The 24,043-nt window shown below is 48.8% G+C and overlaps 1 protein-coding gene across 1 annotated transcript in view; it reads left to right on the top strand.

The window, feature by feature from the left end:
• Positions 1-23,184, top strand: part of LOC136322371 (uncharacterized) — a 127,603-nt gene extending 104,419 nt beyond the window's left edge. The window contains exons 3-8 of the mRNA XM_066254411.1: positions 3,535-3,614; positions 4,210-4,287; positions 5,077-5,132; positions 11,874-11,950; positions 14,763-14,833; positions 22,594-23,184. Of these exons, the coding sequence (XP_066110508.1) occupies positions 3,535-3,614; positions 4,210-4,287; positions 5,077-5,132; positions 11,874-11,916 (257 nt within the window). The 3' untranslated portion in view covers positions 11,917-11,950; positions 14,763-14,833; positions 22,594-23,184. The remainder of the gene's footprint in view (positions 1-3,534; positions 3,615-4,209; positions 4,288-5,076; positions 5,133-11,873; positions 11,951-14,762; positions 14,834-22,593) is intronic.
• Positions 23,185-24,043: the final 859 nt, after the last annotated feature.

Raw genomic sequence — 24,043 nt, forward strand, 5'->3', positions numbered from 1 at the left:
CAGAGGGTTTTAGCGTCTCATGATATTATGTATCCGTTCATCTTTCTTTTTCCTGGTAAATGTTCTTCGCCAGGGTATTTTATTACACACATTCTCCTCTTCTTCTTCCCCCTGTTGGACTGTCTCCAAAGAGACATGCTTGAAATGAAGTTTCATTTAAAAAACAATGTTTATCCTTTTGTTTGTTTGTTTTTTGTTATGTGATACAGTCATTAGCAGTTGGTTGTTGTGAATAATGCAACTCTAACAAGCTGTGATTAGACAAAAATCTCTCCCTGTAACAGATACTAGATAATAAGTTAGAAAATGGGAATATGATGTCTATTTCTATTTTTTTAAAAAGAGAGAAAGAGATGTATGTGCAAAGTCCCCTCATGATAAATGGAAGAGAGTCTTCAGCAGGCGTTTAATTTTCCATGAGACACGGAGGCCAAAGCTCCACTGCTGCATCCCTGTCTGCACAGCTTTGTACCTGCCGGCCTGGCGCTAGGGATGGGCAGTTTTCCCTCCAGGTTTGAAGTTGCATGTCAGGAAGGTGCCCCAGATCAGGCCCGGGAGATGCAGGGGGCACATGTGTAGAAGAGTTGTGTCTGGTTGCTGGTTCCCAGTCCAGAAGTTCAGGAAGTAAGACCAGGTTTCACCCTCCACCAGGCCCCCGCCCAAGGGTGGCGGGGCTCAGACACTGTGAAAAGGCTCCTGCCACAAGGGCTCCGCGGTGACCAGGACCTCCACGTCCACACTTCCCGTGGCCGAATGACCGGGCGGGCCATTAATATCAGCCCCCAAAGGTAGAGAAAAATGCAAGTTTGGAAAGGAACAGGTCACCAAAATCAGAACATCAGATTACTCCCAACGTGTTTGAGAATGAGCGAAGGCGATGGTGGTTTTCAACCTCCCTTCTTCATTTCCACATGTGTTCATAGCTCACGTTGAGTTTTGGTATCAAAATATCTGTCCACAGGGCAACACAGAATTTGGCCAAGTGGGGGGTCAGAGCCAAGCAGAGGGAGGGCAGGACAACCTGGACCCGGGCACAGCTGCCCCCGCCCAGCAACTTTGCCGTGGGGAGTGTGGACCTGGAGTTTCTGGTCACGGCGAAGCCCTCATAAGAACCGCTTTCTCAGTGGCTGAGCCCCGCCCCCCTCAGGCGGGGGGCCTGGTGGAGGGTGCACCTTCACCTGCTGCTGCTCCTGCACCGCAGGCCTGGGAACCAGCAGTCGGACCCAGGTCGTCTACACACTCCCCCTGCCCCAGCCATGCGTCCCCAGGCCTGTTCTGGGGCACCTTTCTGACATGCACCTTCCAGGCTCAGCAGTAAGATGCGTTTGCCCTAGATGGAGGACCTCACAGACCTGGAACCTACGTTCTGACCTTGACTTTTTGTTTCAGAACCTTGTCAAAACCCAGGTGGGGTGGGGTCCCACGTGAAGGTCCCCTGAATGCCATGGCAGGGTCGTTTATATCAGAGCCTGGCTGCAGGAACTTCTAGGGAGCGAGATCATTTAGCAGCAAAAATAGTCTTTCTCTGCCAACTGTCGGGAGCCCAGTGCGCATGTGGAGAACAGGGTGGAGGGGAAGGAAACCCTGACCTCAGGTGGTTTGGCGCAGTCTTGTGGGGATCAGCCACCCGTTTACAGAAGGCTCTATACCAGTGTTTCCCAACCTTTTTTGTGCCATGCCCCACCTTAACCTTTCTAAAATTTTTATGTCCCCCCCTATGTAACATACATAATTTTTAACATTAAAAAATTGATTTGTTCACTTAATAAACATAAATGATAGGTTCTAGGAAGAAATCACTATGAAATTGTTAACAAAACACAGTAAGTTCAAAACATATAATGAAAAACAGAAATTTAAATTCCAAATAATTTTAATACAGATTTTTCTATATTAATTTATTATTTTAATTTAGTGTGATCCTTGCGCTTGATGCTTGCTGCACAGAGATTTTATATTAGCTTCCAATTTGGTTAGCTTTAGTCTCAAGTCTCCACGTTGTGTTATATCCAGCCGATTTCTTTTTTTTTACCAGTAAACCATTTACAGCACTAAATCCACATTCAGCTAAAAATGAAGATGGAAACGGTAGCAATAGTTTTCTTGCACATTTGGTTGAATTTGGGTATTTGATTTCTGTTTCCTCACAAAGCCATGCCATCGCTCCTTTGATATTAAATAAAGCTTTAACTGACTCATCATTTTGCAATTCTGCGAGTTCTTCTTGATACTGCATATTTGATATATCAGACAAATCCACTAACATTGGCTGCATCATCCATGTTGGGAAATCAATTTGTTTTAAATCAGAAAATCTTTCTTTTAAATCAGCCGATAGAATATTCAAATGATTGACAATAACAAGTAAAGCGGTATCAGTTACTTCACATTTCTGGAGCCAATGAAACTGTTTAAAGTTTTTGTTGTTAATGTTTCTGACAGAACTCAATATTGGTAATGAAACCGAATATCTTTGCTTTTGCATCGACAAGAGTTTTATTTGTTCCTTGAAGTTGCTTATTTAATATATTTAGTTTTTCAAAGATATCGGCTAAATAACTCACAAATGCTTTACCATCTATTGTTAACAGATACTTCATTTCAGGATCGTCGCTTAAAAAATCACTAAGAGTATCAAACAGTTCCATAAATCTTTTCAAACAGTTTCCTTTAGATAGCCATCTTACTTCAGTATGAAGTAAAAGTCTCACATGGTCTTCATTTTGTTCTTCACAAAATAGCTTGAAAAGACGCTCACATTTGGCACTAGCTTTAATAGCATTAACACACTTTATTACTGTATGTAATACTTCATTCAGAACAGGCGAGATGTTTTTAGCTACCAAGTTTTCCCTATGAATAACACAATGCACAAGAATCATTTCTGGATTCGCATCTTTCATCAATTTTAAGCAGCCATTTTTCTTGCCCATCATATTGGGAGCACCATCTGCAGCACAAGATGTTATATTTTTCCTTGGTATATCATTGACATCTAAGTAGTTTTTTAGCTTATTATATATATCTTCGGAGGTAGTGGTGCTTTCTAATCTTTTACAGAACAACATTTCTTCAGCAAAATGTCCTTTATCAATATATCTTACGTAAGTTATCAATACTGCTTCACTGTCTCTCAAAGTTGATTCATCCATTTGCAAGGAGAATTTTCTTGTTTTCAGCTTTTCAATAAGTTGTTTTTCAATATCCTCACTCATTTTGTCTATTCTTCTGCTAACAGAATTGTCACTGAGTGGCATAGCTTTTACATCTTTGTCATCTTTTTCAAGAACCGTTTTAAGAAATGCTGATATTGACGGTTTTATTAAATTCTCTCCTATAGTGTGATTTTCTCCAGTTTTAGCGATGAATAAAGAAATTTGATAACTAGCCTCAAGAACACGATTATTAGTTGAAGTATGAGCAGTAAATAGAGACTTTAATGTTGTTTTTTTCAAAATTTTTCTTTAAAGTTTTAAAGTAACTCAAATCTGAATTAATATGAGCACTATGTTTCGCCTTCAAATGCGCCTCAAGACGACCTCGTTTCATTGATTCATTGGTCAAGCATTGCTGGCATAAAAGTCAAAAAGGAATCTGCTCATCGTGAACAGCGGGTATGAACCCAAATTTTAAATATTCCTCTGAATATTGACGAGTTTTTTTCTTGCTTGCACCACTCATTTTACTATGGGCTATAAGAAATAAAAATAAGATCAATTAAAAACTAATATTAAAATATGTGTTAAAATATATTCAATGTGACATAGAGTAAACGTATACTAAAAATTCATATTTAAATGTATATAACACATTTACTACACTACCACTGCAAATCAAAAGGTATCTATATTTTTTCCACTTGACAAAATTTTCTGGAAAGTTATGCTTCTAAAATTAAAATTGTCGTGCATGCACTATTATAGCCCCAATAATATTTGTAAAATATTATTGCTTCCTAGCCCCGATGCAAGAAGTACTTAATAAAGGGTTTAATATTGATAAAAATAAAATCAAATACTTACCAATTATATCTATACAATATATATGTATATTTATTAAATCAACGAGCTTTTACAACAGTTTTGACTGACACTTATTTCAAATTAACACCAACTGAATGATGTGAAACACTACAGAAGTTGAGATGGGCCAATTAGGTGAGAATAACTGTGTTGTTTAGTGAGTTTTTTTTATTTTATTCATTTTTAGAGAGGAGAGAGAGAGAGAGACAGAGAGAGAGAAGGGGGAGGAGCTGGAAGCATCAACTCCCATATGTGCCTTGACCAGGTAAGCCCAGGGTTTTGAACCGGCGACCTCAGCATTTCCAGGTTGATGCTTTATCCACTGCGCCACCACAGGTCAGGCCTGTTTAGTGAGTTTTTAAAATGTCTGGGGTTCCCCACGGCAGACGGCGTGCTCCGCGGTGAACCCAGGATGAAGTTTACTTGAAGACGCCAATCACCCAGTTGATATTTTGGTCTTGTCAAACGAAATTATACTTAATAATTATTTACCGCAATTATTTAAGAATTGCATTTTTTGTTAAATTTGGCACCGATATCTAGCATTGCATTTAAATGGCCCGGGGCGAAAGAGTTAAAGTCGTGTTGAGTCCATTTTCAAATTGCCCCCCTTAACTATCGAATTGCCCCTCTGTGGGGCGTGGGCCCCACGTTGGGAAACACCGCTCTATACCTTACAACACACATTTTTTTTCCTTTTCCTCATCAGTTTTGTATATTTTTCTTGATTGATTTTCTTTCATCAAACTCTTAGTATTTTTCCAGATGCCCCCACCTCTTGTCTTTCTGACTGCTGCTCACGTAAGAAGGGCTTTCTGGGAGACAGACTAGAAACAGGGGTATGTTGTACCTCAGCCTTGAGTTTCTTTCTACCCATTTTAACTATTTTACTTCTTTATTTATTTATTTACAGAGACAGAGAGTCAGAGAGAGGGATAGATAGAGACAGACAGGAACGGAGAGAGATGAGAAGCATCAATCATTAGTTTTTCATTGCGCATTACGACACCTAAGTTGTTCATTGATTGCTTTCTCATATGTGCCTTGACCGCAGGCCTTCAGCAGACCGAGTGACCCCTTGCTTGAGCCAGTGACCTTGGATCCAAGCTGGTGAGCTTTTTTGTTTTTGCTCAAACCAGATGAGCCCACACTCAAGCTGGTGAGCTCGGGGTCTCGAACCTGGGTCCTCTGCATCCCAATCCGACGCTCTATCAACTGCGCCACCACCTGGTCAGGCTTAACTTATTTTATCTTCTTGCCACCTTTATTATTTTAACAGAAGTGATGGTATTATTCTATATTGGGGGGGGGGGGAGCAAGTCAACCAACTGGGTCCTGGTCTCTATGCTCTAAACCGTGTTATTTGATCATCAATAGTTTAAAAGTGAACATTAGGACTTGCTTGAATTGTGGGATTGACTCGGGAGGTGGTTTCATATTGAAAACAAAGGTCACTGGTTGTGCTTGTGAGACGGAATTTTCTCTTGCTGCACAGGCTGCGCCCGTGGTCAGCGAGCCTCCTTGGCCCCCCCTCAGATGTGGGTGCTGGTTTCCTAAACTTTCCCCCGATGCTCCCCCACAGCCCCTGTGACACACTGCTGGGCAGAGTGGCCTGTGGGGGAGAAGACTGTAACATCCACCAGGTACAAGAACAAACGTCGGAGACTTTCAGGAGTATAGATGTAACTTTATTGGCCAGTTTTACCTGCGCAGGGGCAAATTCCCGAGGTGTCCAGAGACACTGTGCTCACAAGGAGCTACAGATGGGAATCGCACCTAGCGCTCACAGCTAAATCTTTTTATAAGCTAAGCAAGCAAGCCTAATACAGAAGCAGATGTGGCGGTAACCTATTTGCTAAGGGGGCTGCACATAGCATAGCAACAGGGGCTGGGGACTAGTTCATTGGCGAATTCCAAACCTAAACTTCTGATAAGGGTCTTTTAACCAATAGAATGCAAACGTTTGTCTCTTTTTCTTTCTTTTTTCTTCTCTCTCAGCCTCACAGGGTCCCTATCTGTCTCTGCTTCTTGAACGACCTTGGGCATGTCATTCCTAACAGAACAGGAGCAGGACCTGCCTGTAACCCTTAAGTTCCCTGTTCTATTAGTGCCCTGCTTATTTTCTGATCTTCTCTTGGTCCTTACATTCCCTACTCCTATTAGGGCATAAATCAAACCTTGATTCTTCATCAGAAGGAAGGATGGTGTAGGTAGGTTGAGACAGAACCATCACTTTTACAGTCTCGATTCTTTCCTTAATAAATGTAAGGAGTTTATTAATAACTACAGGCCCAATAGTGAGAGCTAACAAAAGTATCAGTAATGGCCCAGCAATTGTAGATATAAGAGTGGTTAGCCAAGAGGAAGTTCTGAACATAGAGGCATACCATCCTGGGTCATCTTCTTCTAAGTTTCTATTTTCTAATCTGTTTGCAAGTACCTTGATATTCTCTCTAATTACTCCAGAGTGGTTAGCATAAAAACAGCATTCTTCTCTTAGAGCAGCACACAGTCCTCCTTGCTTGAGTAGGAGGAGGTCTAGTCCTCTCCTATTCTGAAGGGCTACCTCGGCTAGGGAGTCTATTTGCTTCTCGAGGTATATTACCTGGTTTTGGAGAAGCGCAATATCTTTGGAGAATGTCTTGGATAGCTGTCTGAGGGTAAGTTCCCCTTGAATGAGGGATGCTGTCCCTACTGCTGCTGACCCTACAATTCCTATGGTAGCTATGATAGGGATAAGAAGTGGAGCTCGTTTTTCCTGCCTCAGGGGAGCAACAAGGAATTCAGGATTTCCCCCATACAGATATACCTGTGGAATAATGTAAGCACTTACACAAAGTTCAGGATAAGAGGGGACTATACACTTGAAGATGCCTTGAGTACACACAAACCATAGTCCTTCAGGTGCCTTCGTCACTTTTGGGTCCTCTAGGGTGGCGAGTAGGGTTTCTTGGTTAAGGCAATAGTCACTGTAATTGGAATTACCTAAGGTGAAATTTGCTAAGAGGTAGCAGGTTCCTTTCCCGTGGAACTCTGCTAAAGTGAGAGATCCTTCTGAGACACAATCTTTTATCTAATCCTGGTTTCAGTCCCTTGTAAGGGTTACTGTAGTGGGAGCCAGTTCCCCTTCCCTCAAGGTGTTGGCTCCAAGCCCTACATAGAAAGGAGGTCTGGGACTAAGGCAAAGCCAACAAGATTCTGTAATTTCAGGCTATGTCTTGTTAAAGAAGGGAAATACCTTATCCAATAAATCTAGGGCATACGTCTCTTGGTGGTGTGGTCTTTCCAGTAATGGGCTGGGAGTGTAAAAAGGCAATTTATGGTCCTGCTCCTCTGGCTCTATTGGGAAAGAGTCTACAGTAGGAGTCGCGGTAGCTCTGCTCTGGTCTAGGCCTGTCTCACTGTCCGGGAGTTTTGGTGCTGCCGGAGTGTGTGCTGCTGGGAGGCTGACAGGGGGCCTAGGTGGCAGCCCGTTCCCTACTCCTATTAGGAAAGGTCTGTTCTTTGTAGGAAGCTTTCTAATGGTGAAAAAGGTACCAGGATCATGTCCAGTTACATATAATCTTAGCCCCCAGGTTTTTCCTGAATTCCAACTTGGGTCTTTAGGCTTCTTAATAGTAATGATAGTAGGGTTACAATTATCTTTAGCACAGTCCTCATCCCAACCATCATTGGGCCTTCTTCCCCCTAATCTAGTTCCTAATCAAAAGAGACTTATGTCTGGGTCTGGTTTCAGTGGACTCCATTGAAATTCACTGACAAGTGTTTCACAACCCCACGCTTTACAAAAATAATCTGAGTGAGACCCGCAAATTCGGCGCTGTCCGGAAGTGGGTTCAGAGCAGGCATAGTGTGGAGTATACCATAAAGCCCTATTTTTAACATGGGGTGCACACTTACTACCTGCAGTGTATGAGCTAGGCCAGTTATCTAAGAGCGGGCTCCTGGCTGAATCAGAATGTCTCCAAGCTGCTGGTGAATCACAGAATTTTTCTTCAAAAAACTTTGATAAATCAGCTTGGAGTGTTATGGAGGTGCTACTATCCCAGGTGTTATTCTGTGCTATAACTGCGCCATCTGCTGTCCTGATTAAAACCCATTCCTGCAACTCTAGTCCCTTGCTGGGTAAATAATAAAAAGTCATCAGTCCTAAGTGGAGGAGAAGGTGAGCTTTAGAGGCTCTCCAGGGGTCTGTTTGACTTGCCATCTCCGGGATCCTTCGTCAGGTGGTTGGGCTGATTTCACGTGGGAGAGATGGATCCAATAGGGCTTTTCTGCTATCCGGACTGCAGAAGGGGTACTGAGCAACACCTGGAATGGTCCTTGCCACCACGCCTCTAGGTTCCCTCGACGGTGGTTGAGAACCCAAACCCACTGTCCAGGGTCCGGTGGCGACAACCTCTGGGCGTTGTCTTCCAATGCTGCAGCTCTCTGTTCCCGCAGCTCCCTTACTTCTCTCCGAATCTGCTGCAATGCCTGTAGGGACTTGAGGAAAGTATGATTAGACATCTCTATTTCCTCTCTGGTGAGCTGGGGTACCATTGGAACGGGTTGTCCAAACATAAGCTCATAGGGGGTCCATCTATTAGTGTTAGGTGTACACCTAACCCGGAACAGGGCAAAAGGGAGTAACTCTACCCAGTTTTCGCCGGTCTCCTCTCTTAATTTAATTAGAGTTTCCTTTAATGTCCTATTCATTCGTTCTACTTGTCCTGAACTCTGAGGCCTGTAAATACAATGCAATTTCCAATCAATTCCTAGCCTCGTAGCTAATTCCTGGGAAATCTTAGAGATGAAAGCTGGTCCATTGTCAGATCCTATGGCTATAGGAATTCCATATCTAGGGATGATCTCTCTTAGCAGGATCTTGCAAACTGTGGAAGCAGTTTCACCCTTGGTGGGAAAGGCTTCCGTCCATCCTGTAAAAGTATCTATTAACACCAGTAGATACTTATATCCTGCCTTTCCTGGAGTCATTTCTGTGAAATCTATTTCCCATAACTCTCCTGGGCACTTTCCCCTATATCTAACTAAAGGGGGGAGCTTCTTGTTTGTAGCATTGACCTTAGCACAAGCCTTACATCTAGAAACTATGGATTGCACGATATCCCTACGCTGGGGTCCCCTGTAGTACTTCTTTTTTCTTTCTTTTCTTTTTTTTTTTTTTTTTCTGAAGCTGGAAACAGGGAGAGACAGTCAGACAGACTCCCGCATGCGCCCGACCGGGATCCACCCGGCACGCCCACCATGGGGCGACGCTCTGCCCACCAGGGGGCGATGCTCCGCCCCTCCGGGGCGTCGCCATGTTGCAACCAGAGCCACTCCAGCTCCTGGAGCAGAGGCCAAGGAGCCATCCCCAGCGCCCGGGCCATCTTTTGCGCCAATGGAGCCTTGGCTGCGGGAGGGGAAGAGAGAGAGACAGAGAGGAAGGTGCGGCGGAGGGGTGGAGAAGCAAATGGGCGCTTCTCCTGTGTGCCCTGGCCGGGAATCGAACCCAGGTCCTCTGCACGCTAGGCCGACGCTCTACCGCTGAGCCAACCGGCCAGGGCCTGTAGTACTTCTTAATTAGTTGTTCTATCTTATTTTGCCCTAGGTGGGAACTTGCATGGATTTCCTTTGCAATCTCTCCTATAACTCCCTGGGGTAGGTAGAGTCTAGTGTCAGGTAGTTCTATCCACCCCTGCTTATTTCTTTTACCCCCTAATTGCTTTCCTTCTTGCTCTTCCTCAGGAGTATACTTACGGTTGGGAGGCAGCATGGGTTGAGGCAAAAGCGGTAGAATGTCTGCAGTTCCTTCTTTTGCAGCTTCTCTGGCAACGATGTCAGCAAAACGGTTTCCTTGAATAATTGGAGAGTCCCCCTTTTGATGTCCTTTGCAATGAATTATGGCTACTTTAGAGGGAAGCCAAATGGCATCGAGCAGGGCTAAAATCTCAGTTTTATTCTTAATTTCTTCCCCCCCCCCCTGCCGTTAGCAAGCCTCGTTCTTTGTAAATGGCACCATGAATGTGAGCAGTGGCAAAGGCAGTCCGTGTAAATGTTGGCCACTTTGCCCTCAGCTATCTGGAGGGCCTGTGTAAGTCCAATTAGCTCTGCTCGCTGTGCAGAAGTACCTTTTGGTAATGCTCTCTGCCATAAGACACTGTCCTGGGTAGTTACAGCTGCTCCTGCATATCTTTGTCCAATTCGGACATACCTGCTTCCATCAGTGAACAGCGTGAGGTCTGCCTTCTCATAGGCCTGGTCCTGAAGGTCCGGTCTGGCCCCTGTGACAGTGTCCAATATCTGTCTGCAGTCATGGACCACTGATGGGTCTGGCAACAGTAGCAAGGTGGCAGGATTTAAGACTGCCGTCTTCAAGAACTGCACTGCTGGGGGATTCAATAACTGTGCTTGGTACTGTGTCAATCGAGCATTGGAGAGCCACCTATCCAGTGGGGCATGCAGCACTTGTTCTAGATAGTGTTCTCCAATAACCTGGATGTCCTGACCCAATGTCAGTTTGTTGGCCTCCTTAACTAGGATTGAGGTAGCAGCAAGTGCCCTTAAACAGGTTGGCCAGCCAGACGCTACGGGGTCTAGCTTCCTGGATAGGTATGCTACAGGCCTCTTCCATGGCCAAGCTCTTGGCTGAGGATTCCCAAGGCTACCCCTCCCTTCTCAGCAATGTACAACTGGAAAGGTTTGGCCATATCTGGTAGGGCCAATGCCGGGGCAGCTTCTAGGGCTTCCTTCAGTGCCTGGAAAGCCTTCCTTTCCTTGTCTGTCCAAATAAACTGTTCTTCTTTGCCCCGTGTCAATTCGTGGAGGGGCCTGGCCAGCTCTGCAAATCCTAATATCCAGAGTCTGCAATATCCTACTGCTCCCAGAAATTCTCGCACTTGCCTTTTGTTAGTGGGTTCTGGGATCTGCAACACAGTTTGAATCCTTTGACTGGATAATGTCCTTTGTCCCCCTTGCAAGTTATATCCCAAGTAACTTACAGTTTGGGTGACAATCTGGGTCTTCTTGGCAGAGACTCGATACCCCATCTGCTGGAGATCCTGGAGTAGGGCTAAGGTGGCCGTCTTACATTGCTCTTCTTCGGCTGCAGCGATGAGGAGGTCATCCACATATTGGAGCAACACAGTTAAAGGGTCGGCAGCTCGAAACCCCTGCAAGTCCTTACACAAAGATTCATTAAAGATAGTGGGAGAATTCTTAAACCCTTGAGGAAGGCTGGTCCATGTATACTGTCCCACTAGTCCATTTTCCGGATCATTCCATTCAAAAGCAAATATCTCCTGGCTCTTGGGGGCCAATGGAATGCAAAAGAAAGCATCCTTCAAATCCAGTACTGAATAATATGTACAAGTAGGGGGTAACGAACTTAGCAAAGTGTAGGGATTTGGCACCGTTGGGTGAATAGTCTCTACCTGGGCGTTTACTTCTCGCAGATCTTGCACCGGGCGATAGTCCTGGGTCCCAGGCTTCAGGACTGGGAGCAAAGGTGTGTTCCAGGCTGACTGGCATTCCCGGAGGATACCCACCGCTAGTACCGCTAGTAAGAGCTTCAGATGCTGTGCTATGCCCTGCTTAGCTCGTGCTGGTATGGGATATTGCCTTACCCGCACGGGGCTAGCAGTGCTCAGCAACTGCACTATGACAGGTGGCTGATGAGCGGCTAAGCCTGGTGGGTTGGTTTCTGCCCACACCCCTGGCACCTTTTCCCGTATTTCCTCTGGGACCCCAATGACTTCGTCCTTACCTTCCTGTAGGACTGCCATCAAGTATTCTTCAGATATGGGCACCGTTACCTCGAGACTGACTTTTTCCTTTCCCTCCTGGGAACTGCTGTCCTCTTGCTTAAAGGTTATCATGGCTTGAAGTTTCTGCAAGAGATCTCGGCCCATGAGAGGATAAGGACAATCTGGAATGACTAGAAATGAGTGAGTAATAGTGCCTCTACCTAAATTTGTGATTCTTGCGGTGGTCCGTGGATAAGCTACTGCTTTTCCCGTTACCCCTATTATTTTTGTATTTTCTTTTTGTATGTGTCCTTGTGGCTTCTTTAAAACTGAATAGGTGGCTCCTGTGTCAACCAGGAAGTCTATTGGCTTTCCTTCGACTGTTAGGGTGACCATGGGCTCCTGGGAGCCAACAGAAATGGAGCCCTGGCCCCGTCAGTCCAAGGTTTGGAGCAAGACCTCTGGATCTTGCTTTAGCTTCTGACTGTTAACCCATAACTTTGGGCAATCTCTCCTCCAGTGTCCTTTCTCCTTGCAATAGGCACACTGGTCCTTGCCTATTTGCTTCCGTGGTTGACCTTTCTCTTTGCCTTTTTGCTGCTCTCCTTTTCCCTTCTTCTCTGACTTATGAGCTGCAATGAGGATCTTGACAGCTGCTCTCCCTAGTTCTGAGTCATCCCTATTTATATATACTTTCTGAGCTATTTCAATTAGCTCACTTCTATTTTTCCCTTCAAATCCTTCTAATTTCTGAAGCTTCTTCCTAATGTCTGATGCAGCTTGCATCACAAAAGCTATATTTACTAACCTGTGATTCTCCTCAGCTTCTGGATCTATAGGGGTATAAACCCAGTAGGCCTCCATTAGCCGCTCTAAAAACGCGGCAGGGGATTCTTCCCTTCCCTGGATAACCTCACTTACCTTACTGAAATTAGTGGGTCTCCTGGCTGCTGCTTTTAAACCCCACAACAGAGCCCAGCGATACTGGAAGAGTGCTTCCCTTCCCCCTGAGGTATTCGGGTCCCAGGTCGGGGGCTGCTTGGGAAGGACATTCTTGACTTCCCCATCCGTTCCCCTGTCCTCTAAAACTGCTTTTGCTGCTTCTCTCATTATTCTATTTCTTTCTTCTGTAGTAAAAAGAGTTTGTAAGACCTGTTGGCAGTCATCCCACATTGGCTGGTGGGTCCTAAAAACTGTCTCAAGCAAGGATATTAGTCCCTGTGGTTTCTCAGAAAAAGGAGGATTTTCCCGCTTCCAATTGTACAACTCACTGGTGGAAAAAGGCACATAGATGAAGCGAGGGGGCGCTCGTGGACCAGCATCTGGTGCCGGCGGCGCTTCCCGGAGTGGTAAAATGGCCGGCTCCCCTCGGCACCTCCTGCAGGAGACAAAGGCAAGATGGCAGCGTCTCCTACCGAAGGAGAAGGCGAATATATAGCCCCTCCTCAGGTGTGTGGTGGACTCAAAAATCCACTTACACCCTGCTGCATGGAATCAGGTTCTCCCTGCGCCGATAGGGAGGAGGGAAATTTACTGGGTCTAAGGGATCCTCCAGCAGTTCAGGCAAGACAGGGTAAACTCTAGATGACGGTACAGTGGATCGTACCGGGGAATTGGTCTTCTTCTTTTCCTTCCTACTGCCTTTCCCTGCCCTCTGGTTACTTGCAGTAACACATACTGCCCTTCTCTCTCTCTTGCCATTCTTTATGTACTTTCTGATATACCCTGGCTTATCTGTGGCAATATCAACCCACATATCTATATACAAATATTGGTCTGGATGGGGCACCTGGTAGATAATAGCTCGGACAGCAAACACAATAGGAAGATCAAAAGTTCCCTCAGTGGGCCACCCTACGTTGAAGGCGGGCCATTCTGACTCAAGGTCCGGAGGGTCTCTCGGTCTGGATGTGGCCCTCCGTACCCCTGGGCTCTTTTCTGAAAATCAGAAAAGTTGTTTAGCAGGCACTCAAGTGGAGAACGGGGTACAGACTCTTGTTGTCCCATTCTTCTGTATCCGTTTTGTCTGCTTCTAAACCTTCAAGAATTAACAAAACAATTATCAAAATACCCCAACCAATAAGCAAAAAAAAAAAAAAAAGGCTAGAGTAAAAGATTGTCTCACACTCAATTCAGGCATTCACACACAGACAAAACGCAGCGCAGTGCGGCGCAGAAATTCCTAATGTGACCGGTCACTTCTAGAGTTAACTCCTAGAGTTAACAATTCCTTTCAGAAAACGGCATCCCGTTCTGAAAGCCCTGGGTAGGTTACCAGCGGCGTCCCACCTACTACCTCAGGTTTATATGCTCCGGAGCTCAAAACCAAAACCAAATGAGGATCCTCAAAGAGTACTTACACAACTCAAGCTGTCCCTCTGGTCTCCGACCAAAAAACTCCACCAAGGGAAATCCCGGGTGAGCCCCCAGAGATGTAGCATCCACCGGGTACAAGAACAAATGTCGGCAACTTTCAGGAGTATAGATGTAATTTTATTGGCCAGTTTTACCTGCGCAGGGGCAAATTCCCGAGGTGTCCAGAGACACCGTGCTCACAAGGAGCTACAGATGGGAATCGCACCTAGCGCTCACAGCTAAATCTTTTTATAAGCTAAGCAAGCAAGCCTAATACAGAAGCAGATGTGGCGGTAACCTACTTGCTAAGGGGGCTGCATATAGCATAGCAACAGGGGCTGGGGTCTAGCTCATTGGCGAATTCCAAACCTAAACTTCTGATAAGGGTCTTTTAACCAATAGAATGCAAACGTTTGTCTCTTTTTCTTTTTTTTATCTTCTCTCTCAGCCTCACAGGGTCCCTATCTGTCTCTGCTTCTTGAACGACCTTGGGCATGTCATTCCTAACAGAACAGGAGCAGGACCTGCCTGTAACCCTTAAGTTCCCTGTTCCATTAGTGCCCTGCTTATTTTCTGATCTTCTCTTGGTCCTTACAAAGACCTCCTCAGTGAATCAGGACAGGACGTCTTCAGAAAGTCAGTATGGTCTGGTTTGCAGGACAGTGGACGCAGAGCGGTGTCCTGGACCAGCGGCCCCTTCTCTGCAGAGCTCCCCAGGACGTCGCACAGGTACATGGGAAGCCCCTCCCGCCGCTATGTTGGCCTCTAACCAACCGCCTGGCTGGAGATTCTGTTCATTCCCAGTTGTGGAACCCCCCCTATCCCCACGCTCAGGAACTCTAGTCAATGCTTGCACATCCTACAGGGCAAATCTCAGACCCCCAAGGGGACAATTTCTTCCATCCTGGTTGTTACCTCACCCGCGCTCATGGACGGTCTGGAGGCAGCATGGTGTGGTATATCGTTCAGACGGCAGTCTGGCAAGGGGAAGTTGAACTCTGTACTCAGAGGTGACCGGCTAGAAAATGCATGCTCATGTTGGCTTGACACCCCCCCTCCCCGCCTCCCACTGCCTGGGCTTCCATTCCCTGACAGGGTGGTCACACGTCAGCTTCTGCCCCACGTCAGCTTCTGCACGGGTTATGTGATGTGGACCCCAGACACAGGTGCTCTGGGCGGTAGGTTAGTAGGTGCCCTCTGGTGTCAGAAAGAGCTGGCTGTCACTTTCTCATCCTACTTCCGGTACTCTGTCCGAGCCTTGGGAACACAAGAGCATGGGTCAGGGGAATGGAAGACAAAACCGAGTATTTCTTGTATCTGTGCCTGGAGGCAGCCGGGTGGAACAGGCTCTGTCTCCATGGGGGTCAGACTGCTGCAGGAGTCTGCAGAGGCCAAGACCCCTCTCCCACACAGCCTGCACATCTGCTCCCCACCTTGGGAGCATCGGCCTCACAGCCACCACTTTTGAACTCTGATGAGGTGTGGAACACCCCATGGACAGATCCTGTCAGATGTCTTTTGAAATGAAAACTTAGATCAGTTTCAACTCACTCCTAATGTCACAATGTATCCTCCAGGCTAGAATTCTGTCTTCTCGCCACCTTTGATATTGTTTCAAATTCCGCAGGGCCTTTGGGCAGAGGCCTCAGAGGAGGAGGAGTGGAGTGTGGGGATGCTCTGGCTCGTGCTGGTGCCACATCCACTGGGACCCTGCCTTTGTCTGAGCCAGAGCCCCCCAGCATGTCTCCCCTACCCCTAGGACTCCCCCTTTCCCTTGTCCCACGGGACCATCTCCAGTTGTGCGTCTGCACAGATGAGTCTGCGCAGACACCAGCGTGCCGTGTTCATTTCCCAACATGCCCCAGTGGGAGCTGCAGAGCCCTGCCCTGCGAGTCCCCCACTGGTTCCCATGTGGCTCTGGTCTCCCCAGTCAGCCAGTGTCCCTCCCTTCTGGGGGTCAATGTCTGGCTCACTGGCAGACTCTGAATTTGGTAAGCCTTCTTGATTGACAGAGGGGCTTTGGAGTGAAAGGAAGAGAGATTTTCAACATTTTCCCACCCCCCTCCATTCCCCTGGATGCCACCCCCGCCTTTCTCTATTCCAGCCACAGATTCCCCTCTGAGGATGTACAAAGACCTACTCATGACCCTGACATGGCAGCCTCCCCACCCCACCCCTATTGTCGGAGGGCTTCAGTAATCCACCTGTTATTTCTCCAAAGCCACTTGGCATAAAACAAAACAAATCAAAGGCAGAGAAACTGTGTCATGCAGAAAACAGAAACGTAGGCCATGAAAAGGGAGTTGGAGTTGCGGTGAATATGGACTTCCGCTTGGGACCTAGGACGAGGACAATTTTCCGACCCTGTTTCAAAATGAGAGCAGTTGTGACACGAAGAAAGAGACCTAAACATTGTAGCAGTGTGAAGGCAAGGTGTGTGTTTTATCAAGAAAGTTCGTGATGCTGAAGAGGCAGAGCTCTTGTTCTGGGACGGGAGATGTAATCTGTGCCCCACACAGAAATCAGTCACAGGGCATTTTCATGGCAGACATAGAATTTTTTTATGGCTTTTATGGCTATCATGGAATTGGGATTCATGTTTTATAAGGCGGTTCTAATAACAGCAAGAGAATGCTTGGGGAAAACGGTGCGGGGCTTCAGGCATGACATTCAGTCATTCAGCAGAAGCCGAAAGATCCAGCATAATTAACAGAGAAGCTGTCCCCGCCCAAGGCTGCAGCGGGGCGGGGTGGGGTGGGGCACAGCTCAGACAGTGGGGGCCTGTAAAGATGTAAAGATGGCAGCCCCGAGAGGGGTGAGGTTGGCAAGGGAAGACCCTCCACTTACCCAGTGCGGGTTCATCTGACCCTGACCTGGTCCTGGGCTGGGCTGGGGTGCGAGGCTCACTCAGCACAGTGTTCAATGAGAACACGGGCAGGGCACTCCCTTGTGGAGGGTCCTCTAGCACTGCCCCCTCACCCAGCCGGCCTCGCAGTCCTACTGTTTGAGATGTCACAAGGGAGCAGAAAATTGACCTGACCGGGCCACCAGGCCGTCAGGTCCTTGCTGAGGTTACCTTTGAGCATGGTACTCACAGCTGCCGTTGGTCCCGAGCTGGGTCGTCCCTGTCCCCCTCACCAGGCACAAGCTCCCTGGACACTGCACTATTGGGTAAGTACAGTGGGGGGACCACGCCTGAGGGCACCCCCTGACCGCTGCCTCCTGGGACTGTTTTCTCCTCTGAGCCACAGACTGTAAAGACTGTGTCCTGGGCACACACGTAGCCTCCAAGCCTCTGCCCTCTCGGGCTGATGCTGAGGGGAGCCCTAGCTCGGCGTGGTCCTCCTGATCACGGGGTCACACCAGCCCCGAGCACTCCTGAGCCCAGGCCCTGGCTGACCCTCCATGCCGTCCTGGTGCAGGTGAGGGCTGGTTCAAGAGTGACCTGCAGAGACCCAGTGAGGGCTTTCTGTCGTCGTCGTCGCCCCCCCCCCCCCCCTCAGGAAGGTCGGCATCCTGCCTGTGCTCTCTGGAAGCTGGCCCTTCCGAATGCTCAGAGGTATGGCGCGCCTTCAGGCCCATCACTCGTGACCTTGTTCTCCATCCCTGTTGGGTTCCAGACACAACTCCATGATGGTGACCTCAGCGGGCCCTCCGTCTCAACTGGGAGAGGGGACAAGCTTTCTCCCTTGGCCTAGTCTTCCTGGGGGATGTGTCTGTGAGTTCCAGGCATCAGGGGAAGCAGAAGCTCTTTGCAGGTTTTAGATGCTGCACGCACAGAGCACCTGGACACAGATGGTGACTGGCCCCACTGTCCTTTCTTTTCCCTAGGAACTCAGGCTGGGCCTGGAGCCAAAGCAGCAGAGCCAGCCCAGCAGCCTGCTGCCTAGTGTCTCTGCTCCCTGCCCCAGGCACTGAGCAGGGTGCTGCATCAGTGAGGGTACCGTTCGGCTTTCTATATATCTCTGCTCGGCCCTCAGGAAGACTAGAGCCCTGCCCCGGCCAGCAGCAGAGAGGCACACATGGGGGAGGCAGCGCCCCACCCCACCCCAGGCCCTGACCTGTCTCCTGCCTGGCTTTCTTGTGAGGCCGGACCTCTTTGGAACCTGAGCAGGCTGGCTTTGATGAGTAGGAGGCCACCGTCTCAGCAGGGGCACTGCCCACACAGGGTCCCCTGGAGCACAATGACCACACATCCCTGTGAATCTGGGCCCAGGAGGCATGCAAGCCCCGCAGGGGCCCAGGTCCTGTGGTTGCCCCCATGCAGGGGTCACCTTCTGGAGGCCATGGCCCCAGGCCTCTGCCTCTCAGCAACCCTGCCTCCTTCTAAATGGGGGAGCCAGTTTCAAGTGCTGCCCACAATGCTTAGAAACCTGCTCTTTAAACATCTGTGGTCATGGACAGTCCTAGTCCATCAACCCCCTCTGTTTGAGTCCAAACTGTGCTAAGGTATGATTTGCGACTGACTATGGCTCATGTGTCTCGCTCCCTCCCCCGGCCGCTCTGGGATGGAGGAGACATGGTGTCTGTGGTCTCTGACCCGTCTGAGGTGGGGCCATAGGTCACCAGGGCCGTGGAGAGTCAAAACACCCCTCTGGGACCACCAGAGACAGTAACAGATGCCCGCGGCTCCAGTGGGAGCTCCTTCTCTCTCTCTTTCTCCTTGATAAGTGACAGGCATTTTTCAGGGTTGGAAGATGTCTTGAATAAACGAGCTCTTGAATAAACGAGCTCCGTATACATATGTTTGTGCATTTGTTCGGGTGATTGCAATAGATGGCGAGTGAAAAGGTTAAGAGTCCTGGAAACCGAATTACTCCACTTACTTGCAGACGTGATGCAGTGCAGGACAGTGGAGGGGGCGTCACCCTGCCCCTGACCTTGCCCCCTGACCTCACTGCCCCCGCCCTGGACGTGGGCATCTGGGCTTTGAGCCACCTCCCCAGGCCAGGTGCCCACCCTCGGGGGGGTGGGGGCTGACCAAGAAGCCAGCGCATGTTACCGAGCGGAGTGTCTTGAAATTTGCCCCATGTTGCCAGGGTGGGGTCGGGGACAGGCAGTGAGTGTGCGAGACTTGATGGGGGCTTGGCATCCAGAGTCCTGTGGGATCAGAAAAGGACAAGGAACAGGCAGTCACCTTTCTGCAGGAAGAGCCCAGGGCCGAGGCGGAGCCCGGAAGGGCCAGCCAGGAGTGATGTCCTGGCTAGTGTCCGGGTGCCTCTGTGGGCAGGGACAGTTCAGGGACTGGACCTGCTAGAACTCTGTGATGTTCTAAGGGGTCCATCCTTCCCCAGTGGCCTCACCTCACCTGATGGGACCTGGACTTTGTAAGCCCAGTTTTTTCATTCGAATGTCAGTCTCTCTTTTGGCTGAGATGTGGCCAGTTGGGGCTCATCCACAGGAAGTCCCTGACACCGGAGACCATGTTTCCTTCCCCACAGGGGAAGTGACAGGCAGGAGCCTCTGTCCCCACAGGCCCCGACGAGATGACCTCTGTGAGCACCTCCTTTCTCCCCTCGGTGTTGATAGCTATGAAAGGATCTTCATCTTAAGACACAAAAATGTTTGGTTTTGTCCTGGGGAGCACAGGGTGAGTGGCCATGGGGCAGATGTGAGGCCCTTGGACAGCCTAATGCATGGCCTGTTGGCTTTCAGTCCCCAACATATTACTGACAGTCCCCCCCACCTCTGTCCCCCAAAAATCTAAACTGCAGAAACCCTGCTGGCTTTTGGTCCCCAACAATGGCCCTTGCTTGTTTGGCCGCTGACCCCTGCTCCATCTTGAACAGGAGCTCTCTCCCTGCCCCTCCCAGCGACGAGCCCCTTATTTCCATGAATTACTCAGGGAACAACAGCTGTGCGTGTCCTCACAGTGAGAGCTCCCGCCAGTCACGCCCGGGATACAGCACCGGTAACACCTGTGTTAGCTGTGGACAGCTGGGCACACACGGAGCGTGATATCGCGATATTCAGGAGAAGTCATTGGTTGTGTCAAGTCACTGACCCGCTGGGCTCCCCGCGGCGGCGGCTCTGTCACGGCCGTGGTGTGGTTGGACCCCTTCGTGTTGCGGGATGTGGCGAGGGCCTCACTCGGGATCAGAGGGAGCTCAGGTGAGGGTGTTGAGCAGTCAGAGCTGCCAGGGGCGTCTCTGTAAACGGGAGGAAGGGAAGACGCACGCTGTCGGGCTGCTGGGGGGAGGAGACGTGTCCCTATGTTCAAGCTGTGCACGGTTGTTCTGGAGTGGGTTCTAGAGGTCCCAGGAGGCTGATCCTGGGGGGTTTTCCTCCAACCGCATCTCGTGGAGCACCGCAGTTAGGCTAAGGCAGAGCTGCTGGGGTGCTGGTGGGGCCCTGTGGTCTGGTCAGAAACCCTCCAGGCGGAGGTGGGTCCCCGCGGACTCACGGAGGACGTTGGCCCGCCTCCGGTCAGAGCCTGAGTATGGGGAAGGAGGCCTGAGTTCAGCCGTATCACAGCTGTGCCCTGTGGAGCCAGACTTGGGTTGCCCACCCCTGGCCCTGACCAGGAGACGCCAATGAAGCAAGATCCATAAATGGGGTTTGGAAAGCAGACCTCACGGAGAGTGGGGTGTTGATAACATTAGCACCACGTTATTGAAACACAGACCCTCGTTCATTTAGTGTTGAGCGCCCACTCTGTTCCCGCCACCTCTGCCTTTCTTGCCCCATGGCCCAGGCTTCAACCTGACCATCCTCCCAACACAACTGACCACATGGCACCTTGGGTGAAACCCTGGCTTTGCCCAAGCTCAAGTTCCAGCTACTTGGCCAGGCTCCCCCAACCCCCACCTCGCCCCACTCTGACTACCTCCAGCTGCACCTCTGCTCACCTATCCTTGGTCTTTGCGACAGAACCTTCCTGGAAAATGCCACCTTCCCCCTCTGGCCCTCCCTGTCTTTGCTGGGCACTGACTAGTTCTGATTAGGACTCTACAGCTATGATCCTTGGATTCCAGTCCCTGCCCATTGCCAAGAAGCTGTGTGACCTTGGGCAAGTTGCTAAACCTCTCTGAGCCTTAGTTTTCCCATCAGTAATACAGAGTATTGCACATAGTTGTAATGAGGATTAGTTAGTTAAAACATAAACTATGCTAGGGCCTTGGGTAACTCTTTTCTGTGGAGGTGTGGTCTTAGGAAAGGGTGACCCCTGGGCATGTGTGGATGGCTCCTCTGAGATGGGAGAGGCCTCTGGCCCTCTCTTCTGTCTGTGGACCCCCAAAGGTTTCACTTTAAGCCCCCCTTTCCAGAAGAGCTCTTTGGTTCTCCATCTGATGCTGGTCTCTCCTGCCCCCACCAAGCTTCAGTCTGTGTGACTCACTACCTGGTCTCCCCAGATGTGACCCCAGTATGACCTTAAATAGGCATAGAGGCCCAGCGGCAAACAGACACTTGTAATTTCTGGGTCTGGCCTTCCAATGGCTGAGGCACCATCATCGTTCGTTCAGATAGCTGGGCACGTGGTCCTCGAGTCCCGGGGGGACAGTCTTGGTCTTCCTCTGCTGTCTTTTCTGTTGGGAAAAATCACCCAGCAAAGAGGGCTACAGATCTCTATAATATGACTCTAAGTTAGGGAAAGTGACCTGGAAGAAAATGGAGAAAGAGTGGGGAGACAAAGTGGAGAGAGAGAGAGAGAGGAAAGAGAGAGGGAGGGAGGCAGGCAGTCAGGACCCGTCTGGCTCTCCTGTGTCCTGCTCTCTTCCCTCCATCTAATTCTCATGGACAACGTGGTGGCTTGACTCTGAACTGTCTGTTCTGTGTGACAAGGACACGGTGGTGGCTTCTGTCTGCGACTTCAGGTGAGAGGAGCACGTGTGCTTCCCTGGTGGGTTCAGGGAGGGACGTCACCCTCCCCCTCTGCAGAGGGCAGGTGTGCACATGCATTCGGGCAGCTTCATCAGCACGCACAGGGTGACACGGTGCCCTAGTGGGGCCTCGGGGACAGTGACGCCACACATGTCATGCACCAGGCGGAGAGCCGGGGGAGGACTGGCATGTGAATGAGTGGCAGCGTGTTCTGTGCAAGGAACCCACTTCCTGGCTCCCTTCTGCACAGGCTCTGTGCCAGGGGACAGGTGCGCCAGGACCTACCTGCACTCCCGGTGGGGCCGCCGGCCACCTGAGTCTTGGGTATTCCTGTGCACGGGGCCCTGTGGTACCACGGTCTGGATCCTCTGATATCTCATCTGAGCCCCTGTCACATTGCTCAGGCCACACGGCAGGGCCTCTGGGCATCTGGGTCCCACTGCCCAGAACATCCTACCCGCAGAACTGACGGGAAGCTCTGCTCCTATAGCTCTGCCGGCCATCAGCTCCAGGTGGGGCAGCAGTGGGGAGGGGAAGCCAGTGAGCACCCAGGGAGCATTTTGGGTCAACACCAAAGAACCTTTCCTCAGGGGGCCTTGGTTACTGGGATTGCTTTTCCCATTCCTAACGAACACTCACATTCCTTCCTGTATGTGTTTCTCTTCAAGAGGGTCCCCCAAATGGAAAGTACTGTTGGGAGCCGATCCACAACTGCTGGCTGACAAGGTCACAGCAGGAGCAGACCCACAACTGCTGGCTGACAAGGTCACAGCAGGAGAAGACCCACAACTGCTGACTGACAAGGTCACAGCAGAAGAAGACCAAAAACTGCTGATTGACAAAGTCACAGCAGAGAAGACCAATGGCTGCGGAGTGACAAAGTCACTGCAGTGAAGACCAATGGCTGTGGGGTGACAAAGTCACCACAAAGGATAGGCACAACGATACTCCCCCCTTTTGACTTTTTGAATTAATCTGGCCTTATATCCCCCCTTTTTTGGGTGTGTGCTATTATTTGTGGCACGGGGATAATAGTACCGTGCTTTCCCTGTAGATTCGTAGTGATTTCTTTGGAAATGAGACAGAGGGTGTAAGTTCCACAGAAAAGCCTGTAAGCCCCTTGAACTGGGCTCATAGACATAAGAGGCTGGCTATGATATCCCTCGTAAAGGGTTAAGTTTGTAGGAGAATTCCTTCTTAATCATGTTAAAAAGAATAGATTGACTTGTGAATGGTTAGGAGGCAGTGGCTGTGCACAGAGCACCCTTCGGCCTTCACTTAACCACTTAACATTTTTCTTCCCTAGCCTTTTCATGTGATAAGTAGAGAAACATTCCTTCCTGCTTCTTTGATCTGCAAATAATGGTATATTCTGAGAAGAATAGAGTCAGAACTTAACTAGTGTTTAAATATAATAAATAAGTAATATTTGACTAGACAATAGTATCTTAGGTAAGGTATAGTAGAATGGCCCATTGTGTGGCCTAGGATGAGAGCGTAGTCAGCAAGATAAGAAGGTTTTACTAAGAGAATTGTCTTTTGACTAAAGGCAATTGCTAGGCTTTCTCAATGGGATGTTTTCATGAGATTTAAACATGTAGGGAAATCCATGGAATGTCTTGTGTTGCTGTTGGGCTATCTTGCAAGTGCACTCTGCATATCTTTGGATGAAAGCTATTCTTGATGTTATGTTAATTTCTTTAAAGGCAAGCCTTTTAGAATCTTGAGAAAAAGTAGGACACTGCATAAACCCAAGGCCATTTACCTGAGCAAGCGGTGGTCCATTGTCGTCTGCTAATCTCTTTCTGCCCCTTAACTCACAACAGTAGTAAAGTTAGTTAACTTTTAGAACTAATACTCTAAAAGTTTTTACTGATGTTGTTATCGCTATTCAAGTTATTTTGTATTTTGAATGATTTGCTACCTGATTTGTGACTCATAGATGTAAATTAACTGTTATCCGGAAACATGAAAACATAGTGAAACAAAAGTAATAATTAACACCATGTGATTGTAACTCGGTGTGCGTGTATAAAAAGGGAGCTATACTAGCATTTGGTAGAGATGCCTGGCAGTAAATGCTAACCGGAGAATAAAGAGAAAGAAAAGAATTCGGCT

The sequence above is a fragment of the Saccopteryx bilineata genome, chromosome 2 (genome assembly GCF_036850765.1).
Source record: "Saccopteryx bilineata isolate mSacBil1 chromosome 2, mSacBil1_pri_phased_curated, whole genome shotgun sequence".
In the NCBI taxonomy this organism is placed as follows: domain Eukaryota; kingdom Metazoa; phylum Chordata; class Mammalia; order Chiroptera; family Emballonuridae; genus Saccopteryx; species Saccopteryx bilineata.